This window comes from Argopecten irradians, chromosome 5, assembly GCF_041381155.1.
Source record: "Argopecten irradians isolate NY chromosome 5, Ai_NY, whole genome shotgun sequence".
Classification (NCBI taxonomy): Eukaryota; Metazoa; Mollusca; class Bivalvia; order Pectinida; family Pectinidae; genus Argopecten; species Argopecten irradians.
In genome coordinates, this window is record NC_091138.1 from 23,154,846 (window position 1) to 23,173,006 (window position 18,161).

Consider the following 18,161-nt stretch of genomic DNA (forward strand, 5'->3'; position numbering starts at 1 on the left):
AATTAAACAAAAAAGTTTATAATTATATACCAGCGTCAATATTACATCTAATGTATGTATAATATTATATTGAATAGTATAGGTTCTGCGTGTAGATATAACATAGACAAACTAATTTGGTTTATCATCTGTTTGTCAGACAGTCTTCTGTTTAATAAATGTTTAAACAAACATTCTTTATCATTTTTTGTAATTTATATTCAGATGTAGTAATGTTTCTTTAAGTGTTCCTTTTTAAAATCCATGGCACACAATATTTGCATCTATGATTGCAAATACACATCCATGCTGAATAGAACCTACAGCAGATTTACAATGTCTCTTTTAACAAATTGTAATATCTATATTATTACTATGTCATTTTCTATTTTCCCTTGCTCATGCAAGTGAGCAGTATGAAGTAATCACGCGAAAAAAAGCCACTTCCTTGTTAGTATAAATCTTAGTAAAACATATTTATTTATAAATGAAACAGGAAGTAGGTTTTTACAGGTACATATTTTGCCAGTCTGATCAGAGAACCTACACAGGCAGATGGAGGTGAGTTTCTCTCTTATTAATTAACATTTACATCACTAATGTGATATAATACATTGTTTAAAGGTAGATATTTAATTCGTGGCTGATACTTATTTATTAATGTCGATATATTTACCTGTCTAGGTAGACTTACCGGTAGCTTTGTGTAGTGTGTGATGTTGTATAGCAATAGATAACAAAGGGTGCTGTATTAGGCCTATATAACAGTTAGAATATGTCAACAGTTAGTATATAAACATTGTTTGCGATTTATTGTAGTTTTATTGCTATAGGTGTTCTACTAAGTCAGAATATAGGCCTTGTATATGTATACGTATATATTGTTGATTGGTCGGGCTTAACATCCCGTTAACATCTGAAGTTATTGACATATCTATAGTTGCTATCTCACTAAAGCATGCAAAAAGACATCGAACAATCACATCGGTCACATTATACTGCAAACGGGCAAACCAGTCGTCCCATGTATTTCATGATAAACATAAATGGAACACAAAAAGGTTTCCTCTCAGTGGCGATCAATATGGCAATGCTTACTGTTTAAAAAACAACAATTTGTGAATACGTGGATGAATGTTTAGGACACTTTCTATAGTGTATGTGTTGTTATATAGCATTGCTATGAAACATTTTAGAAAATAAAAGAAATATAAAAAGTACAAAGGTGAGGCAATGTCAATTGAGATATTATGAAGAAGAAAGTCAATTAGGAAAAAGAGAAAAGAAAATACTATCATGTATTGTTATGACACCTTGCCTACCACTGTGCTAAAGAACCGTGTGTATGTACGTGAATGTATTTTATATCAGCCGCTAGATATGGTAAGAGTGGTGATATTGTAGCGTTCGCGTCCATGACGAGTTCATGGTAATAAAACTACAATTACAGGTCGAAAGTTTTTATAACAAATTATATCGATAAATATAGCACTCTTAGGATATTGTCTAGGTAACTGCCTTGTGAACAATCCAAAAAATTTGAATTAGTAACAGATGCTTTTTATCACCATTTCGGTTCAAATCCTATTTTTGAAACAATTAACATTCTACACTGATAACGTGACAATTTACAGCTGTTTCTGTATTTTGGATGTGAGGCTTATTTTTTTTATGTGACTTCGCCGTGTGACTTTTATTAATCGATACGAAAACATTTTTGAAGAAAAAACTATTAATGTTGAACAAAGTCAACATATAACAACATAGTTACCACCCGATTAACTGTAACTGTACCATCTTCTTGATTTCTGTAAATCGAACGCACTTGGCTGTTGATTATCCATTTGGTAAAGCCATTAATTTGCAAAAACATCAGGAATTATAATTCAAAATAGAGAAAAAAAATTCTTGTTTAAAAAAAATTTTCCCCAAAAAACCAAAAAACAAAACCAACACAAAATAATTTTTAAAAATCCAAATAAGGGTGTTTACACATTTCACACAAACAACGGAAGAATTTGATAAATATGAATTTGAAGTAAATGATTAATATATCGATTTATCGATTATATTTCAGTTCTTATCTTTAATCTTCCTTGTATTCTTCTTGCGCCATGAACTATTCCGACGATATAAATAGGGTCTTTATTAAATCGAGTCATGTCATTCTTTAATTTTCTTCAGTTTTAATTTGTATTCTGCATGACCCAACTTTACTTCGCATGTTTATGCTGATTCGGATTCCGAGCTCTGTTCATGTATGTGATATTATAATTTAATAATAAGATAAACAATAGATACATGTTGAATACGATTTTCGAGTAAATATGGTTTAGAATACTGGAATATAGCCATGGCATTTTTGATGACATATAGAAATATAAACGATTTCATTTTCTTTACTTATAATGAATCATTATGGTCGACAAATGACCTAATTGATGAGCAACTGAAATAAAATAAAAGTAAACCCCTACAGCTTCCCTTACTCGTCGCTCCCAGTAATGCGTTAAATTGGCGTTTATTTAAAAACAGTTATTAGTTGTGGCAATTAGTTACCGTATTATATATAGAACAATTCCTAAAAGGCCATGACATCAAACGCTCCTGATTCGCTAAAAGCGCTTAGTATGATGTTTTTATGGATTGCAAAATGCAAAATACAATTGCGATTGTTTTAAGATATTCTTGTATCATGGTAAACAATAATATATGCATTTGTACCATTTTTGTTTTAATTTTATGTAAATCAAGTTTCCAATCACTTTTATGTAATTATTTCATGCAAAGATTCAAACTTATATTCACTAGTGCTGTGTACATTGATTGTGTGCAATGATTCTGACAATTTCTACAACTAGGGAATATTGTCACCAGGGATTGTCTGAAACAATGCTTAGTGGGAATAACTGGTAAATTCACTACAAACATTGTATTACATAAAATATCAAGTCAAGAGATTCATGATCGATGCTGGCTGCCAATGTTAAATTAAATTTGTAAATAAAAGAAAGATTTAAATGTATCATTGGATTGGAGATTTGAAGATAAAATGAAATCTTTAATAAAAATTTATTTAATAGGCCACGCATTTATATAAATTGCAAGAATCGCGACGAGCCACTAGTTTGTGGATATTGCTCCTTAGGATATTCAAGAAACATGATACTTGTGGAACTCTTTTCTCTAAGCAATCTTTACACCGTTGTATTAGCCAATCAGACGTGACGTTACAAACATCGATGTCGTTTTTTATGCTTTTAGATTCTAGTTTTCTTCCTTGATTTCACACACGCTTTGTTCAGAATATCTCTGAAAAAGGATACATTGTAGAGACCTGTACGGCCATAGACTGTGTAACCTAGATTATTATTGTTGACAGTGAGAGACATATACATGTTTATATGTCAATAGTGCTAGTAACTTGTATTTCTATATGCTTATAACCTACGTACAGCCAAGCGTGTGTTATTACGGCTGCTTAAATTACGGAAGATAAACTCGAACATTTCTATATTTTAAATACATTGCTTTAGATCTGTAGTACAGTTTGTATCTTTTTTAATGTTTTATTTTCCCAATAACTGCGCAGTTTGTCTTGTAATGGTATATATGTACAGGGCGTAGGAATACGAACATACGAAAATGCTATTCGTGTCTAAAATCAGTTTTGTCTTTACTGTCAATTATGAAACTAAGGTAATGGGGGATCACTTGTAACTATTTATTGCCAAGGCTCCAGTGTGTACAATTTTTACTTCTTAGAACGAAAAACACAGTGTGGGTACAATTTGCAATTCCTTTAAACGAAAAACACGGGAATGGGGATTTCCTGTTACTATATATAGCGTCTAGGTTGGCTTACGTATCTCAGGTTAATATTTTATTTTATCAAAACCTATCCAAGACCCAAGCATTCCAAAAATGGCAAAACAAATGTTATATAGCAATGTAAAGTAATTTGCTAACTATATTATATAACAGCACTTAACTGCATTTTATCGAGATCAAATATATGTAGTACATTGTTTGCTTACTTACGTCAAGGAAATAAGGATCTTCGAGTTTAAAGGATATTTTTTTTCATATTTCTTTTATTTTAAAGACATTTCATAGCAATGCTATACAGCAAATAACTATATACAATATAGTCAGAATCAAACACATTCACTCGCATATTCACAATCAGAAATGTGTTTTAAAACAGTAAGCATTGCCCTTTAAAAAGAGAAAAACAGATAGAAAAGGGAACATGGAAGATGAAGTGAGGGGAAGAACAGCAAAATGGTGGAGGGGATTTGTGAAATTAGAAAGACAGGGGCCAGGGAGGAAGAGGACAAAGTTCATTTTTAATTTTCATACGAGTTTAAAGAATTTAATAGACACAATGTTTTCTACTATTATTTTTATGATATAAAGTTTTTAAATTTCACATTTCTCTAAGTATTCAAATAACTTGGCCAAGAAATTTTGTTTTGAAAACAACCATTTTTTACACATTTTTATGTATTCAAGTATTCAAATAACACATTTGGGCCAGGCAATTTGTGTTTGAAACCAAGTCAACCGTTCTTTTGATCCTTAAATTGATGTTATAAACTTGTTATGGTATTACAGAAATGTGTGGCGAAATCTTCTGCGTAAACCGATAATACACTGGATAATGGCGGAAGAATCAATCAGTCAACTGAGATGTAAGGCAGACGATCTCATGGGTGTTATCGAATACGTGACGGCACGGTACAAAGTAGCACAATATGAAGGGAATTCACATTACATGACAGAGTTGGCGACTGTGCATGACAAACTCAGTGCGATAAGAGCAAATGTGGATTGTCTAGTATCGAAGTTACCGAAATCGGCGTCTACTGATCCTACAGTATCACGTGGACACAGCAGACCAAAATCTATTGAACAGACTATTAAACGGACAGAGAGGGAGTCTACCTATCCAGCAATATCATATGAATCACGGTCTACTGATCAGATACAAAAAAGGAACCTGGCAGGTAGAGGTATGTAACATATGAATCACGGTCTACTGGTCAGACAGTATTAAGCCCATAGTCTACTAGACAGACACAAAAAGGAAAGCAGACAGACAGAGGTATGTATTATATGAATCATAGTCTACTGGTCAGATACAAAAAAAGAACACGACAGGTAGAGTAATGTATTAATGGAACTAGACCTTAGTAGTTCTATAAAAACTTCGTTTTTATTATGTCACAGATGAAAATAATTGTATAAATAATACACTCAAAGAGCCCCTTTAAACAAACTAATTCGCAAAAAATTATCAAGTAATATATCTGATAAATATATACAAATAGAAAAAGTAGAACAGGCAAAAAGGATAAAAGATGCTCCGATGTCAATTTATTTGTTTTTTGTTATTTACAGCGAAGAAGGACAGTGGAGTTTTTTCTGCCGATTCAGATGCTTTTGGTAAGTGTTTTCCCAAAGGATATTGAATTTCCTATCTAAAGTGATCACGTCTTGTGAACTCTTATAAAAGGAAGTATTTTAGAGTCTTTATGAGTCTATAATGATTTTGTTGCCTAACAGAAATCGGAAAGTTCATGACCTGTTCTCGGGAGAGTTCCGAAAGACGTCGAGTTACGGTAGTCGCGTGATGTTCTCGGCAATGACGTTACAATCTCGGTTAGCTTCGATTCGCTAAAAAAGGTTGGACCCACTTAGCTATGTTCAATATCTATTTGAATTTGCATCATACTTTGTTGAATCGTTAGAGACTATTTGGACGTCTATTTAGTCTTATTTTTGTGTGGTATACGATATTTTTGTTTCCAGAATTCTGTTGATTCATGCAAAAATTTCGACAGATATGTATATTGGGAATTTATGTTGAACACACTGCCAGTGATTCCTTATTCAAGTACAGCAATATCCTATTCCTATTATTTCTAATACTCTTTAGACATCCGAAGACGTTTGGATATCAATATTATTGTAATTATGCATTGTATCTTCTGATTGATAACAATATCAATCCATTCAACTCAAATAATGCTGTTGTCTTTTTCAGAATGTTCAGAGGAAATGATTGATAAAGAATCTATCAACCAATTGTGTGTCAAACTAGACCAACTGAAGGATGTATTAGACAATGTGAGATCGAGATGCATTATTGCAAAGACTGAGATGGATTCCAAGTATACTTCAAAGGTTTTGGCCGTTAGCGACAAACTCCATACGATAAGAGACTCCGTGGATGCTCTCATCTCTCATGTATCACAGATAAAATCTAGCGTTCTGACACAAACAAGGGATATAAAAGGGAGAGGTATGTTTAGGCGGGAATGTTTGTATAGCCTTACTACATTACACAATAGCCACGCCTCATTCTTGCAAACTCACGTGTACCTATTCAATGTCGGAGCAATCATCGTAGCATACAATATACAAACTGTAAAGCCACGTGCGGTTTGATTGACAATTGGCGATCCGTCAATATCAGCCAAGAAACAAATATAAATATCTTTATAAAAAGTGTTCTTTATACACAGGTGATTGATAAGCTGGGGAGTTAATATTATTATTTGGCTTTATACAAATATGGTCACTTATGTCTCAATGTTCTTGACATCTGCTTCTACTTTATCAATAAAATGTATAATGTACACGTATCGTGATAAAATCATATATTTAGTTTTAATACTAAATATGGCTTTCTGATTGGCCAATGATTCTTTTCATTACATGTAATACGGGGTGATCCGTGAATGGCGCGAACACTGTCACTTCCGATATCATTATTTCTGATCACCCTTTAAACGTATCTTTATCTTAACGTTATATATCTTTGGACGTCATATTAGAGACATTAACGTCGCGTATTTATTTTAATAAAATGATTCTTTGAGTAGCCAACTGAAAGTGCATTATTAAAGCGTATTCTATTTTGTCTAATAGTCTAAAAATATTACCTTTGATGTAATATAGTAACATCAATTCTTCATGGTTTGCTCAAATCGAAAACATCATTGCTGAATATCAGTTTACTGTATTTCTATTTAACAGAGAACAGGGACAGTGGGCTATCTTCTGTTACATCATCTGTCTTAAGTAAGTTATCAAATCGTTATATCTCTCAAGAGTAAGCGCCGAATCAGATTTTGTTTACCCAATCAAGTACTAGACTGTGTTGCCGGTATTATTGTGTCACTATAATGAACCGCAGTAAATGTAATCCTGTATATAACTGGTCATTATGATTTCTTGGAGACACCGATATTGTACTAACAACGATATACAGATAAATTCCTATGGTTTTCTATGAAATAATATATCGTAAACGTAAAGATTATTTCTTGTAGATGTATATGATTTATAATATTATTCCGCAGCGAAGGAATCGCGATGATCGACACTGTCATCATACTTTTGTATATTTTAGGTAGCAGAAGCAACAGCTTTCATGAAGACAGCGATTTGAATTTTCCAAGTAGGTGGATACTATTTCATATTTATAATTATATTATATTTTATATATCGTATATTTTTTCTCTCTAAATATAACTGAAAAGATATTAACAAATATCGTGCTGCATATAAGATGTTATCGTTTTTGCTTCCGAGGGAAATACTTGTATGGCATTATGAACTCTTCAGATGTTAAGACCATTTTAACAAGTAAACATATATTAGGCATTTTTACATACAAATTACTATATCGATACGACAACAACTGAATATTATATCAAATTACCTACATTAGAGGGTGATCAGGACGAAGGATTACCTTTGATTTATTTATTTTGTTTTAGCAAAAGTTGAAGAGAACGTGCCTGCAGGCCCTGGTAAGATGATGCTTTAACATAGAATGTCTGATTATTTTAGTTCTTCATATTACTGTAATGTACATATAAACGTAAAATACAAGTACTTCAAGTCATATATTTATATCATTTGCGATGAAAATTAAGTTGTTCATACAAGTTTCAGTTTGTTTTTTATTGAAATATTAAATATTATATAACCACAAGGTTGAGGTCTAATGATTCTTTATACAATTAAGTGATAAAGGAATGACTTCCATAAAATATCCTCTTTGCATTTGTTAGTGGTTTTCCTTAAAATATTGAAGAAAAAAATTGTTATCAGGAACACGTTCCATTATGATTGAATTTATATGTTTTATGCTTGCATTATATCTGACATATAAATGGATATCGTACGAATCACCAACATCCATGAACATGGATATGTTTTCATTCCCTCAGATATCTCATAACATCTGATTTATGGCTATGTGTAAGAGAATCCAAAGATCAATCCTTATATCGAATCCTCAAATAACAAATAGCAAAGTATTCCTTATGGTAGGTTTATTTATCTTGACATATAAAAACTATAAATGTCTGTTTATTTCCGTCATTGTTTTTACAGAAAAGCAGTGTCCATCAGGCACTCCACATGCTACGAACGAAACAGTTGAACAAGAGAGCACAATGAAAAGTCCATCCGAGAACGAAGATATCCAAAGTCTAAAGCCTGAGGAAGACGAGAACGAAGATATCCAAAGTCTAAAGTCTGAGGAAGACAATAGCAAATATTTTTCCACGCGTATGTGACAGTTTAAATGGTCAGTAGACTTCAATGACACAAGGAGGATATTGCATAAATGGCTACTCAAAACACGTGTTGTAGTTAGCGACGATGTATAATGCGATATTTGATGAGTCGTACCTATCATGACTCTGTCACGTGACAAACATGCCGAGTTTTGTGATGATACTATGTAAGAGAGGTTATACACGCCAAACAACGTCTTCATCTTTAAAAAAATGTTTCAGAAAGGGTGCTAAAATCGGATATCAGTGTAGACAAATGATGTTTCAGACAGAATTGGTTGTTGTTCCCTAATACTCCTTGTTAAACCCAAACATTCCTCGTGAATATAGTAAAAAGAAATATTTTGCAGCTCATGTATCAAACATAAATTGTTCATATAATGTTATCTCTAAAACCTTATTAGCCTTCTTTTGTTGTTATAATTGAAAGATTGTGAAGCTGAAGTATAAGATTCTGTAAGAAAATAAATCATTATAACTTTTCTCACAACAAGATTTATTGATATTTATAAAAAAAACCGCTAAGAATAAGTGAATAATGATAACATAAGATGAAGATGTCATAGCTTTTGTTTTTCCTGGAAAGCGGCCAAATGTTTACATTACTAAAACAAATAAATGAAGAAAACGTATATCATTCATTCATTCATTCATTCATTCATTCATTCATTCATTCATTCATTCATTCATTCATGCATTCATTCATCATTCATTCATTTATAACAACGACTTACTAATACAATATATATACGGTTCGTTAAATAATTGATTTTGTTGTATATGTTATTTTTACATTAGTATAAATCGTATTATATCATGTGATTTTGGAATGTTTCTTCCTAAGAATGACGTATCATAGAAATGACGGGTATAATCTTTGAAGGTCTGAGAAAAGGATGAACCCTTTATCGAGTATTTTATTCTATATAAAATTTCCATCGGTACAGGTGTACTAATGCATTTTCATATATAATGTATAAAATGTATAACACTCTGTAAAAAGAACTTTAAGAACTTCCGAGTTGCATGTTTAACATTTATCAATATCTAAAGTATAAAATATGTCATGTTCAAATGAACTAAGTACGTGCATCTACAGGTGGTCTTAATACAAAGAGGTCGCTAAAGCAGGTTTGACTGTTATATATAAATAAGATAATAATGAATAAGCTAAGGGTCTTTATATCCAAGTGGCCTTCACACACAGGACAAATTGCGTTGAAATTAATCATTTGCACCATGAGAAGGTGGTCTTATTACGCAGGTAATCTTCTTTATACAAAAAATGTCGCTAAGGCAGGGTTGACACATAAATAAATTTATAATGAATAAATAAAGGGAAATAATAGAACAAACACCTGTAAAGTTTCATAAAAAAAAGTAAAATGGTATACAAATGTACATTAAGGTTGTGTTGCGCACGTTTAACCGTGTACATTACCGTACCCGCCGTCATCCAGATACTAAAGTTAAGTTTTGGGTCGACTTACAGAAAATGCTTCGTGTTATAAAAAAACGCGGTGTATTTTGGGTATCGCCTTACATTGTTTACATGGAAATCGAGCATTTCGTACGTATAGTGCAGAGAAGGTAACTTCCTAGTTATTGGGACTTAGTTTATAATAACATTGTAAGTGTAAAAACGGACAATTATTACCATTCTATGACTTTTTAGGCACATATGAGAAACTTCTGAGACAAGAAACTGGAGTTCTCTGTGATAAACCACCACTCTACGGTTATTCAATTTGTTAAACTATTATCAATATCTGAAGAATAAAATATGTCATGTTCAAATGAAAAAAGAGAAAACAGAAAACTAAGTACGAAAAACACATCCACGTGCATCAATACGGAGTGAAACAATAAATTGATATCAAGACAAATGACAGAATTTTAGTACGACGGACAAAATGGCGGTCTCCACTGGATATTTGCAACACATTTTGACGTTGAGATTCTTCGAATCAAAAATGAACACTCCTCTTAACCTCTATATGTATAATTATCAGGGGTATTGTTTATGACATACGTTGTCAGATGGCAGCTTCTTCAAATGTTACCTATACTTTGTTAAACGTAACAAACATTCAGCTCTTCTATTCGTCAAGACTCTCTAAATGGTTATTATTAGGAGATATATAGCCAATCAAACCAAACAAAAACATTTTAAATACAATTACATTTTTCAACTCAATGCTCTTGTTTGACGAAGGTGACAGAGTACATATTGTACTAATGTTCGTACACATCGAAACTTCACACATACATTTTGCACTGGTGTCATACCATTGCATAAAACAATCTGTTATTTGTGTTACATTCTTTCAAACTTCTTTATGATCTCTTACATCACAGATATGTTTTCAATTTTCCAAGTGAAAAGGAAAATTTATCATTAATTGCTTTACATCAAAGTTAAAGGTGCTACTACATTATGCCTGTTATACAATCTTTCATTTTTAACATAATAATTATGACGCCTATGTGTTTCTTTTTATTGATTAAAAAAATTGTATAATAAATGATATGCAATAATTCACTTGTATGCTTCCTTTGAATTTGTTTGTTAGCATTGCTGTTTTGTATATTTTGTAGATTTGTTTTATTATTAAAGCCAATAAGCGTTTATTCTCTTTGTCTTCATCTCTGATTGAACAAATAAACAAATCCAACTAGTTATATTTCTACAAGCTACCGAGAACAATGGTCTTCAGATCCAGTTGGTCTTTTTACACAGCGAAAATTGTGTTAAAACTGACATTTGGCACCATGAAAAGGTGGTCTTCTTACGCAGGTAGTCTTAATACAAAGAGGTCGTGTTGACAATTGTGTTGAAATTAACATTTGCACCATAAGAAGGTGGTCTTATTACGCAGGTAATCTTCTTTATACAAAAAATGTCGCTAAGGCAGGGTGACTGTGACACATAAATAAATTTATAATGAATAAATAAAGGGAAATAATAGAACAAACACCTGTAAAGTTTCATAAAAAAAAGTAAAATGGTATACAAATGTACATTAAGGTTGTGTTACGCACGTTTAACCGTGTACATTACCGTACCCGCCGTCATCCAGATACTAAAGTTAAGTTTTGGGTCGACTTACAGAAAATACTTCGTGTTATAAAAAAACGCGGTGTATTTTGGGTATCGCCTTACATTGTTTACATGGAAATCGAGCATTTCGTACGTATAGTGCAGAGAAGGTAACTTCCTAGTTATTGGGACTTAGTTTATAATCACATTGTAGGTGTAAAAACGGACAATTATTACCATTCTATGACTTTTTAGGCACATAGGAGAAACTTCTGAGACAGGAAACTGGAGTTCTCTGTGATAAACCACCACTCTACGGTTATTCAATTTGTTAAACTATTATCAATATCTGAAGAATAAAATATGTCATGTTCAAATGAAAAAAGAGAAAACAGATAACTAAGTACGAAAAACACATCCACGTGCATCTATACGGAGTGAAACAATAAATTGATATCAAGACAAATGACAGAATTTTAGTACGACGGGACAAAATGGCGGTCTCCACTGGATATTTGCAACACATTTTGACGTTGAGATTCTTCGAATCAAAAATGAACACTCCTCTTAACCTCTATATGTATAATTATCAGGGGTATTGTTTATGACATACGTTGTCAGATGGCAGCTTCTTCAAATGTTACCTATACTTTGTTAAACGTAACAAACATTCAGCTCTTCTATTCGTCAAGACTCTCTAAATGGTTATTATTAGGAGATATATAGCCAATCAAACCAAACAAAAACATTTTAAATACAATTACATTTTTCAACTCAATGCTCTTGTTTGACGAAGGTGACAGAGTACATATTGTACTAATGTTCGTACACATCGAAACTTCACACATACATTTTGCACTGGTGTCATACCATTGCATAAAACAATCTGTTATTTGTGTTACATTCTTTCAAACTTCTTTATGATCTCTTACATCACAGATATGTTTTCAATTTTCCAAGTGAAAAGGAAAATTTATCATTAATTGCTTTACATCAAAGTTAAAGGTGCTACTACATTATGCCTGTTATACAATCTTTCATTTTTAACATAATAATTATGACGCCTATGTGTTTCTTTTTATTGATTAAAAAAATTGTATAATAAATGATATGCAATAATTCACTTGTATGCTTCCTTTGAATTTGTTTGTTAGCATTGCTGTTTTGTATATTTTGTAGATTTGTTTTATTATTAAAGCCAATAAGCGTTTATTCTCTTTGTCTTCATCTCTGATTGAACAAATAAACAAATCCAACTAGTTATATTTCTACAAGCTACCGAGAACAATGGTCTTCAGATCCAGTTGGTCTTTTTACACAGCGAAAATTGTGTTAAAACTGACATTTGGCACCATGAAAAGGTGGTCTTCTTACGCAGGTAGTCTTAATACAAAGAGGTCGTGTTGACAATTGTGTTGAAATTAATCATTTGCACCATAAGAAGGTGGTCTTATTACGCAGGTAATCTTCTTTATACAAAAAATGTCGCTAAGGCAGGGTTGACTGTGACACATAAATAAATTTATAATGAATAAATAAAGGGAAATAATAGAACAAACACCTGTAAAGTTTCATAAAAAAAGTAAAATGGTATACAAATGTACATTAAGGTTGTGTTACGCACGTTTAACCGTGTACATTACCGTACCCGCCGTCATCCAGATACTAAAGTTAAGTTTTGGGTCGACTTACAGAAAATGCTTCGTGTTATAATAAAACGCGGTGTATTTTAGGTATCGCCTTACATTGTTTACATGGAAATCGAGTATTTCGTACGTATAGTGCAGAGAAGGTAACTTCCTAGTTATTGGGACCTAGTTTATAATCACATTGTAGGTGTAAAAAACGGACAATTATTACCATTCTATGACTTTTTAGGCACATAGGAGAAATTTCTGAGACAGGAAACTGGAGTTCTCTGTGATAAACCACCACCCTAAGGTTATTCAATGACTGTTGTCCCGGTTTTGTCTATGTAAGCGGTTAAAAGTTATGAAATAAGTAGAAACATCTTCATTATATTACCATAGTGGCCCAAATGAGGTTTAGGATAGGAAGAATATCTCCTGTTTAATCTAAATATGAAAAGTCTTTCTATAAAGTAACGAAGTTTATTTCTTTTGTCATCATCTATATTTTGTTATACTGGGATAAGGCTAAAAAGGATGACTAAAGTCAAAATCATCATTTCCTATTCAGATCTTATTAAGGGTGTATTCTTCTGAGGTTTCAGTCCCGTTGAAGTCTCGTTTCGACATAAATCAAAGAATTTATAAGATTTTCATATAAAATTTATCAATATCTGTAGCAAGTTGCCAGTTGCAAATTTTGTCAAAAAATTACTTTCTGTTGTTAGAAGATTTTTTTATACAGGAATTTTAAGAAATGGCCCATTCGGCGGCCACTTTTGAAATTGTGTCTTTTTTCGCTTTGAGTAGAGCCACAGTTTTACCGATTTTTTTTTTACTTAAATCATCACTGCGCAAGTATTTTTAGCTGTATCGAGCCAATTTTTGCTGTAAATCTTTACAGGGTTCGTGGTTAGTAAAAATTTGGGCATTAATGTGTGAAATGATACACTTTTGTCATTTTAGTTTTAAAAAAGTAAGCACACGGAACCCCCATGTTTCTGCCTGATTTAGAAAGAACAGCCCTTTCCCTGTTAATATGCAAAATATTAACAAAAGTTTAATACCATAACTTTTTCTATAAAGGGTTAAATTTGGCAAAAAATGCCTGAAAATGGTGTTGTTCAAAATTAAGGGGTAAAGGTAGTATCTGTTGTTCCTCTGAGAAAAAATATTAGTCTTATTGATTAAAACTGGTATATTTTTAAAGAAGACTATTGGAAAATAAATTCTACAAACATTTATACATATCAAACAGCTCATTAGGAAATAATGGCTTTAATCTCTTGTGTATATGGTCAAAACGGCAAAATTCCAATAAAATCCAATATTTTACCAACTAGGTATCTTTGAGTGACAATAGCTCAAAAACGAGCATATGGTTTTTTCTTCCATTTTCTTATATGGTATGAACTCCTATTTCCAAAAAATCTATATGAGAAAAAGAGTTTAATACAAGAAAATTTTGACTTCTCAGAGGAGTACATCCTTAAGCTTGTTAATTATTTGTGCTGTTGTGGTTTATTTGTAAATCACTACTTCATCAACATATGATTTGTTTCACATCATACAGAACGTAATTTTTATTGGTTGCCTATACTTATAATGATTGGCTAGAGGATAGTGGGCAAATGAGGGTAAGTGTTGGACACCATTACTAAGCAATTGGTAACAGGGGCTTCGAGGTGGGGACGCTTTAATCAACTATAACAAAGGCTTGGATATCGTACGCTAGTACTTAGGTGGGTACTGAATACCGATGATCCATGACATTCCACCGTTAATGTAATATTCATTAAATAGTTTTATTTTTAATGACTTATTTTAAACTTCCTTGTCGTAAAAAATATTTTGGCAAGCACCCAACTTACCTATGTTGAAGACAATACAATAACATTGTCGTCCTTGACATCTATGATTGCAGAATTTTCCAATCGGGGATTCCCCAGTTTTCACATTGATCGCACAAAAATAGGAAAAGGGAATTTAGGTCTAAAAGGAGAATGGTGATTTTCACTGGCATTCATTGGTTGAAAACGACAATGTGTTTTCACGATGAATAGCATTGTAATGCCGGCATTCGGCCAATAACACAGTTAATTGAAAAAGAATGACTGTGCATCATGAGGTACTGGAAATGTTTGGAAAAAACAAACAATTTTATCTGTCTATCCAATAATGTAAGGAGCAGTTTTCTGACTTTCCAATGATGGCTATAGCATTATGATGTCAAGTTTGGTAGCTATACTTTCCTTTTTAAGAATTATCTACTGTTTTGTTGGTGTTGACGAACATTTTGTTATCACATTTTAATACTTTTTTTTATATATTATGGTCATTCAATCACGTCAATATCAGATAATAGTGGCATTCAACCCTAATTAACACCTTTACTGATACATGTTCTGTATTAACGGTCTCGCCCCGGTTGTATAGGTAGTATCTTTTTCTGGTTGACAATGTAATTTCTTTGGTATCTAATAGCGGTGTATTATCACACCTGGATGCGATTTGTCCACTGACAGCGTCAGGTGATCCGATGTTTCTAGTGGCAGTGTTAAATTTGATATCTCTCTTAGAATACGCATTATATCATTATCCTCTCCAAATGAGATAACTTAATGTTTTTTTTTTTTACTTTTATAACTACCTGACGCCTATACAAGCAACTTTGCATTGGAACTAGCTCTCAACTTCCAATATGTAGAAAGAAATGATTATTAAGCTATTTCATATGACATCTGAACATCAGGCCTGTTGTGTTTATCTGCTTACTATTAAATATGCAACTGGTGATTTGAACGGAGAGAAAATAAAGTAGAAAAGTAGAAAATGCAGAACGTGTATAAAGTTTTAATCGGTATTAGTAAAGATGCTGGTACACCATCATCCTTATCTTTTTACTTATTTTACGAAAAAAAGGTTTTGCATAAGGATGGATGAAATTATACACCAAAATAAAATTTAGAGATATAACTACGACGACGCAGTTGACACAACAATCCTTTACGCAAATGCCCTTCGTCATTTCGACAACGGGTTTCCTTTTCCTGAGAGTAAGTGTTGACAAATGAGTCAATAACTATATACAGGCCGAAAATATGGATTTCCCTTCCGAACAAGCACAGTATATTTCTGAGAGTTGATAACTGAGAGTAATAAGTGATTTTAATGTAAAAGTTAGGAAAGATTGATTTGTAGTTGAAAAACATACATCTAAATAAAACAAAAACAAGAGCGTACGAAAGTGTTACTAATCACCATGCATTATCGATATATGTTTTTCAAACATTTGATATGGTGTATTTTCTAAATACATGGTATTATTATACAATTTCACATGCCGAATGCTTTGGAATTACTCGTATAGTGACGAATTAATCAGTTATGTACTATTAACGAAAACCTACCTGCTTTCTCTCTTTACCAATTAATACACATGCTTGTATAGGTAATTCATGTCATAAATAACACGCTTCGATGCTTGTGAAAAACTCATACACATATAATCTAATAATTCAATACAATTTTAATATTCAATTTACGTACCGTTATAACTTTAACATTTCTATTCCGCTTTGAAAGCATTAGCCAGCTAAATATGATACTCAAATATTTATTTCAATTCAATCCGTATGTTATGAGAATAGATGATAGATAATTGAGAAAAAAACACCTTTTCATACACCTTTGGAAAACTGAATAAAATTAAACCGAATGAAAAAGTAAAACATTCAATCGACTTTTATTGAAACATAAATTCGTTACATACCGTTTGTACCCTGTTCATAAGTATATGACACCAATCTCTCTTTCTCTCTCTCTCTCTCTCTTCTCTCTCATACCCACATATTAAATTTTGGATGGGATGGACATATAATTTTCGAGAAAAAAATATGAAAAAAAACTTCATATCGACCTACCATATTGTATACAATTTACAAACGTAAGTATAAGACTAGATGTATAGGTTCATTTTTACCGTTTGTACCCTGTTTATAAGCTCACACACATACACAACACCCACACACATACACAACACCCACACACATACACAACAACCACACACATACACAACACATCCACACACATACACAACACCCACACACATACACAACACACACACATACACAACACCCACACACATACACAACACACACATACACAACACCCACACACATACACAACACACACACACACATACACAATACCCACACACATACACAACAACCACACACATAAACAACACCCACACACATACACAACACCCACACACATACACAACACACACATACAACAACAACCACACACATAAACAACACCACACACACATACACAACACACACACACACACACACACACACATACACAACACCCACACACATACACAACACCCACACACATACACAACAACCACACACATACACAACACATCCACACACATACACAACACCCACACACATACACAACACACACATACACAACACCCACACACATACACAACACACACACACACATACACAATACCCACACACATACACAACAACCACACACATAAACAACACCCACACACATACACAACACCCACACACATACACAACACTCACACACATACACAACACACACACACATACACAACACACACACACATACACAACACACACACACATACACAACACACACACACCACACACACACACACACACACACACACACACACACACACACACACACATAACACAACACACACACATACACACACACCTCCACACACATACACAACACCCACACACATACACAACACCACACACATACATACACAACACCCACACACATACACACACCCCCCACACATACACAACACACACACACACATACACACACACACACACACCACACACACACACACCCACACAC

The 18,161-nt window shown here is 32.8% G+C and overlaps 1 protein-coding gene across 1 annotated transcript; it reads left to right on the top strand.

Annotated features, from left to right (window-relative positions):
• The first annotated feature begins 435 nt into the window (after positions 1–435).
• Positions 436–9,664, top strand: LOC138323266 (uncharacterized). Its single transcript, XM_069267733.1, has 8 exons — positions 436–540; positions 4,597–4,994; positions 5,383–5,427; positions 6,029–6,286; positions 7,024–7,068; positions 7,400–7,447; positions 7,770–7,802; positions 8,392–9,664. The coding sequence occupies exons 1-8, from the start codon at positions 467–469 to the stop codon at positions 8,574–8,576; spliced, it is 1,086 nt and encodes a 361-aa protein (XP_069123834.1). The 5' UTR covers positions 436–466; the 3' UTR covers positions 8,577–9,664.
• Positions 9,665–18,161: the final 8,497 nt, after the last annotated feature.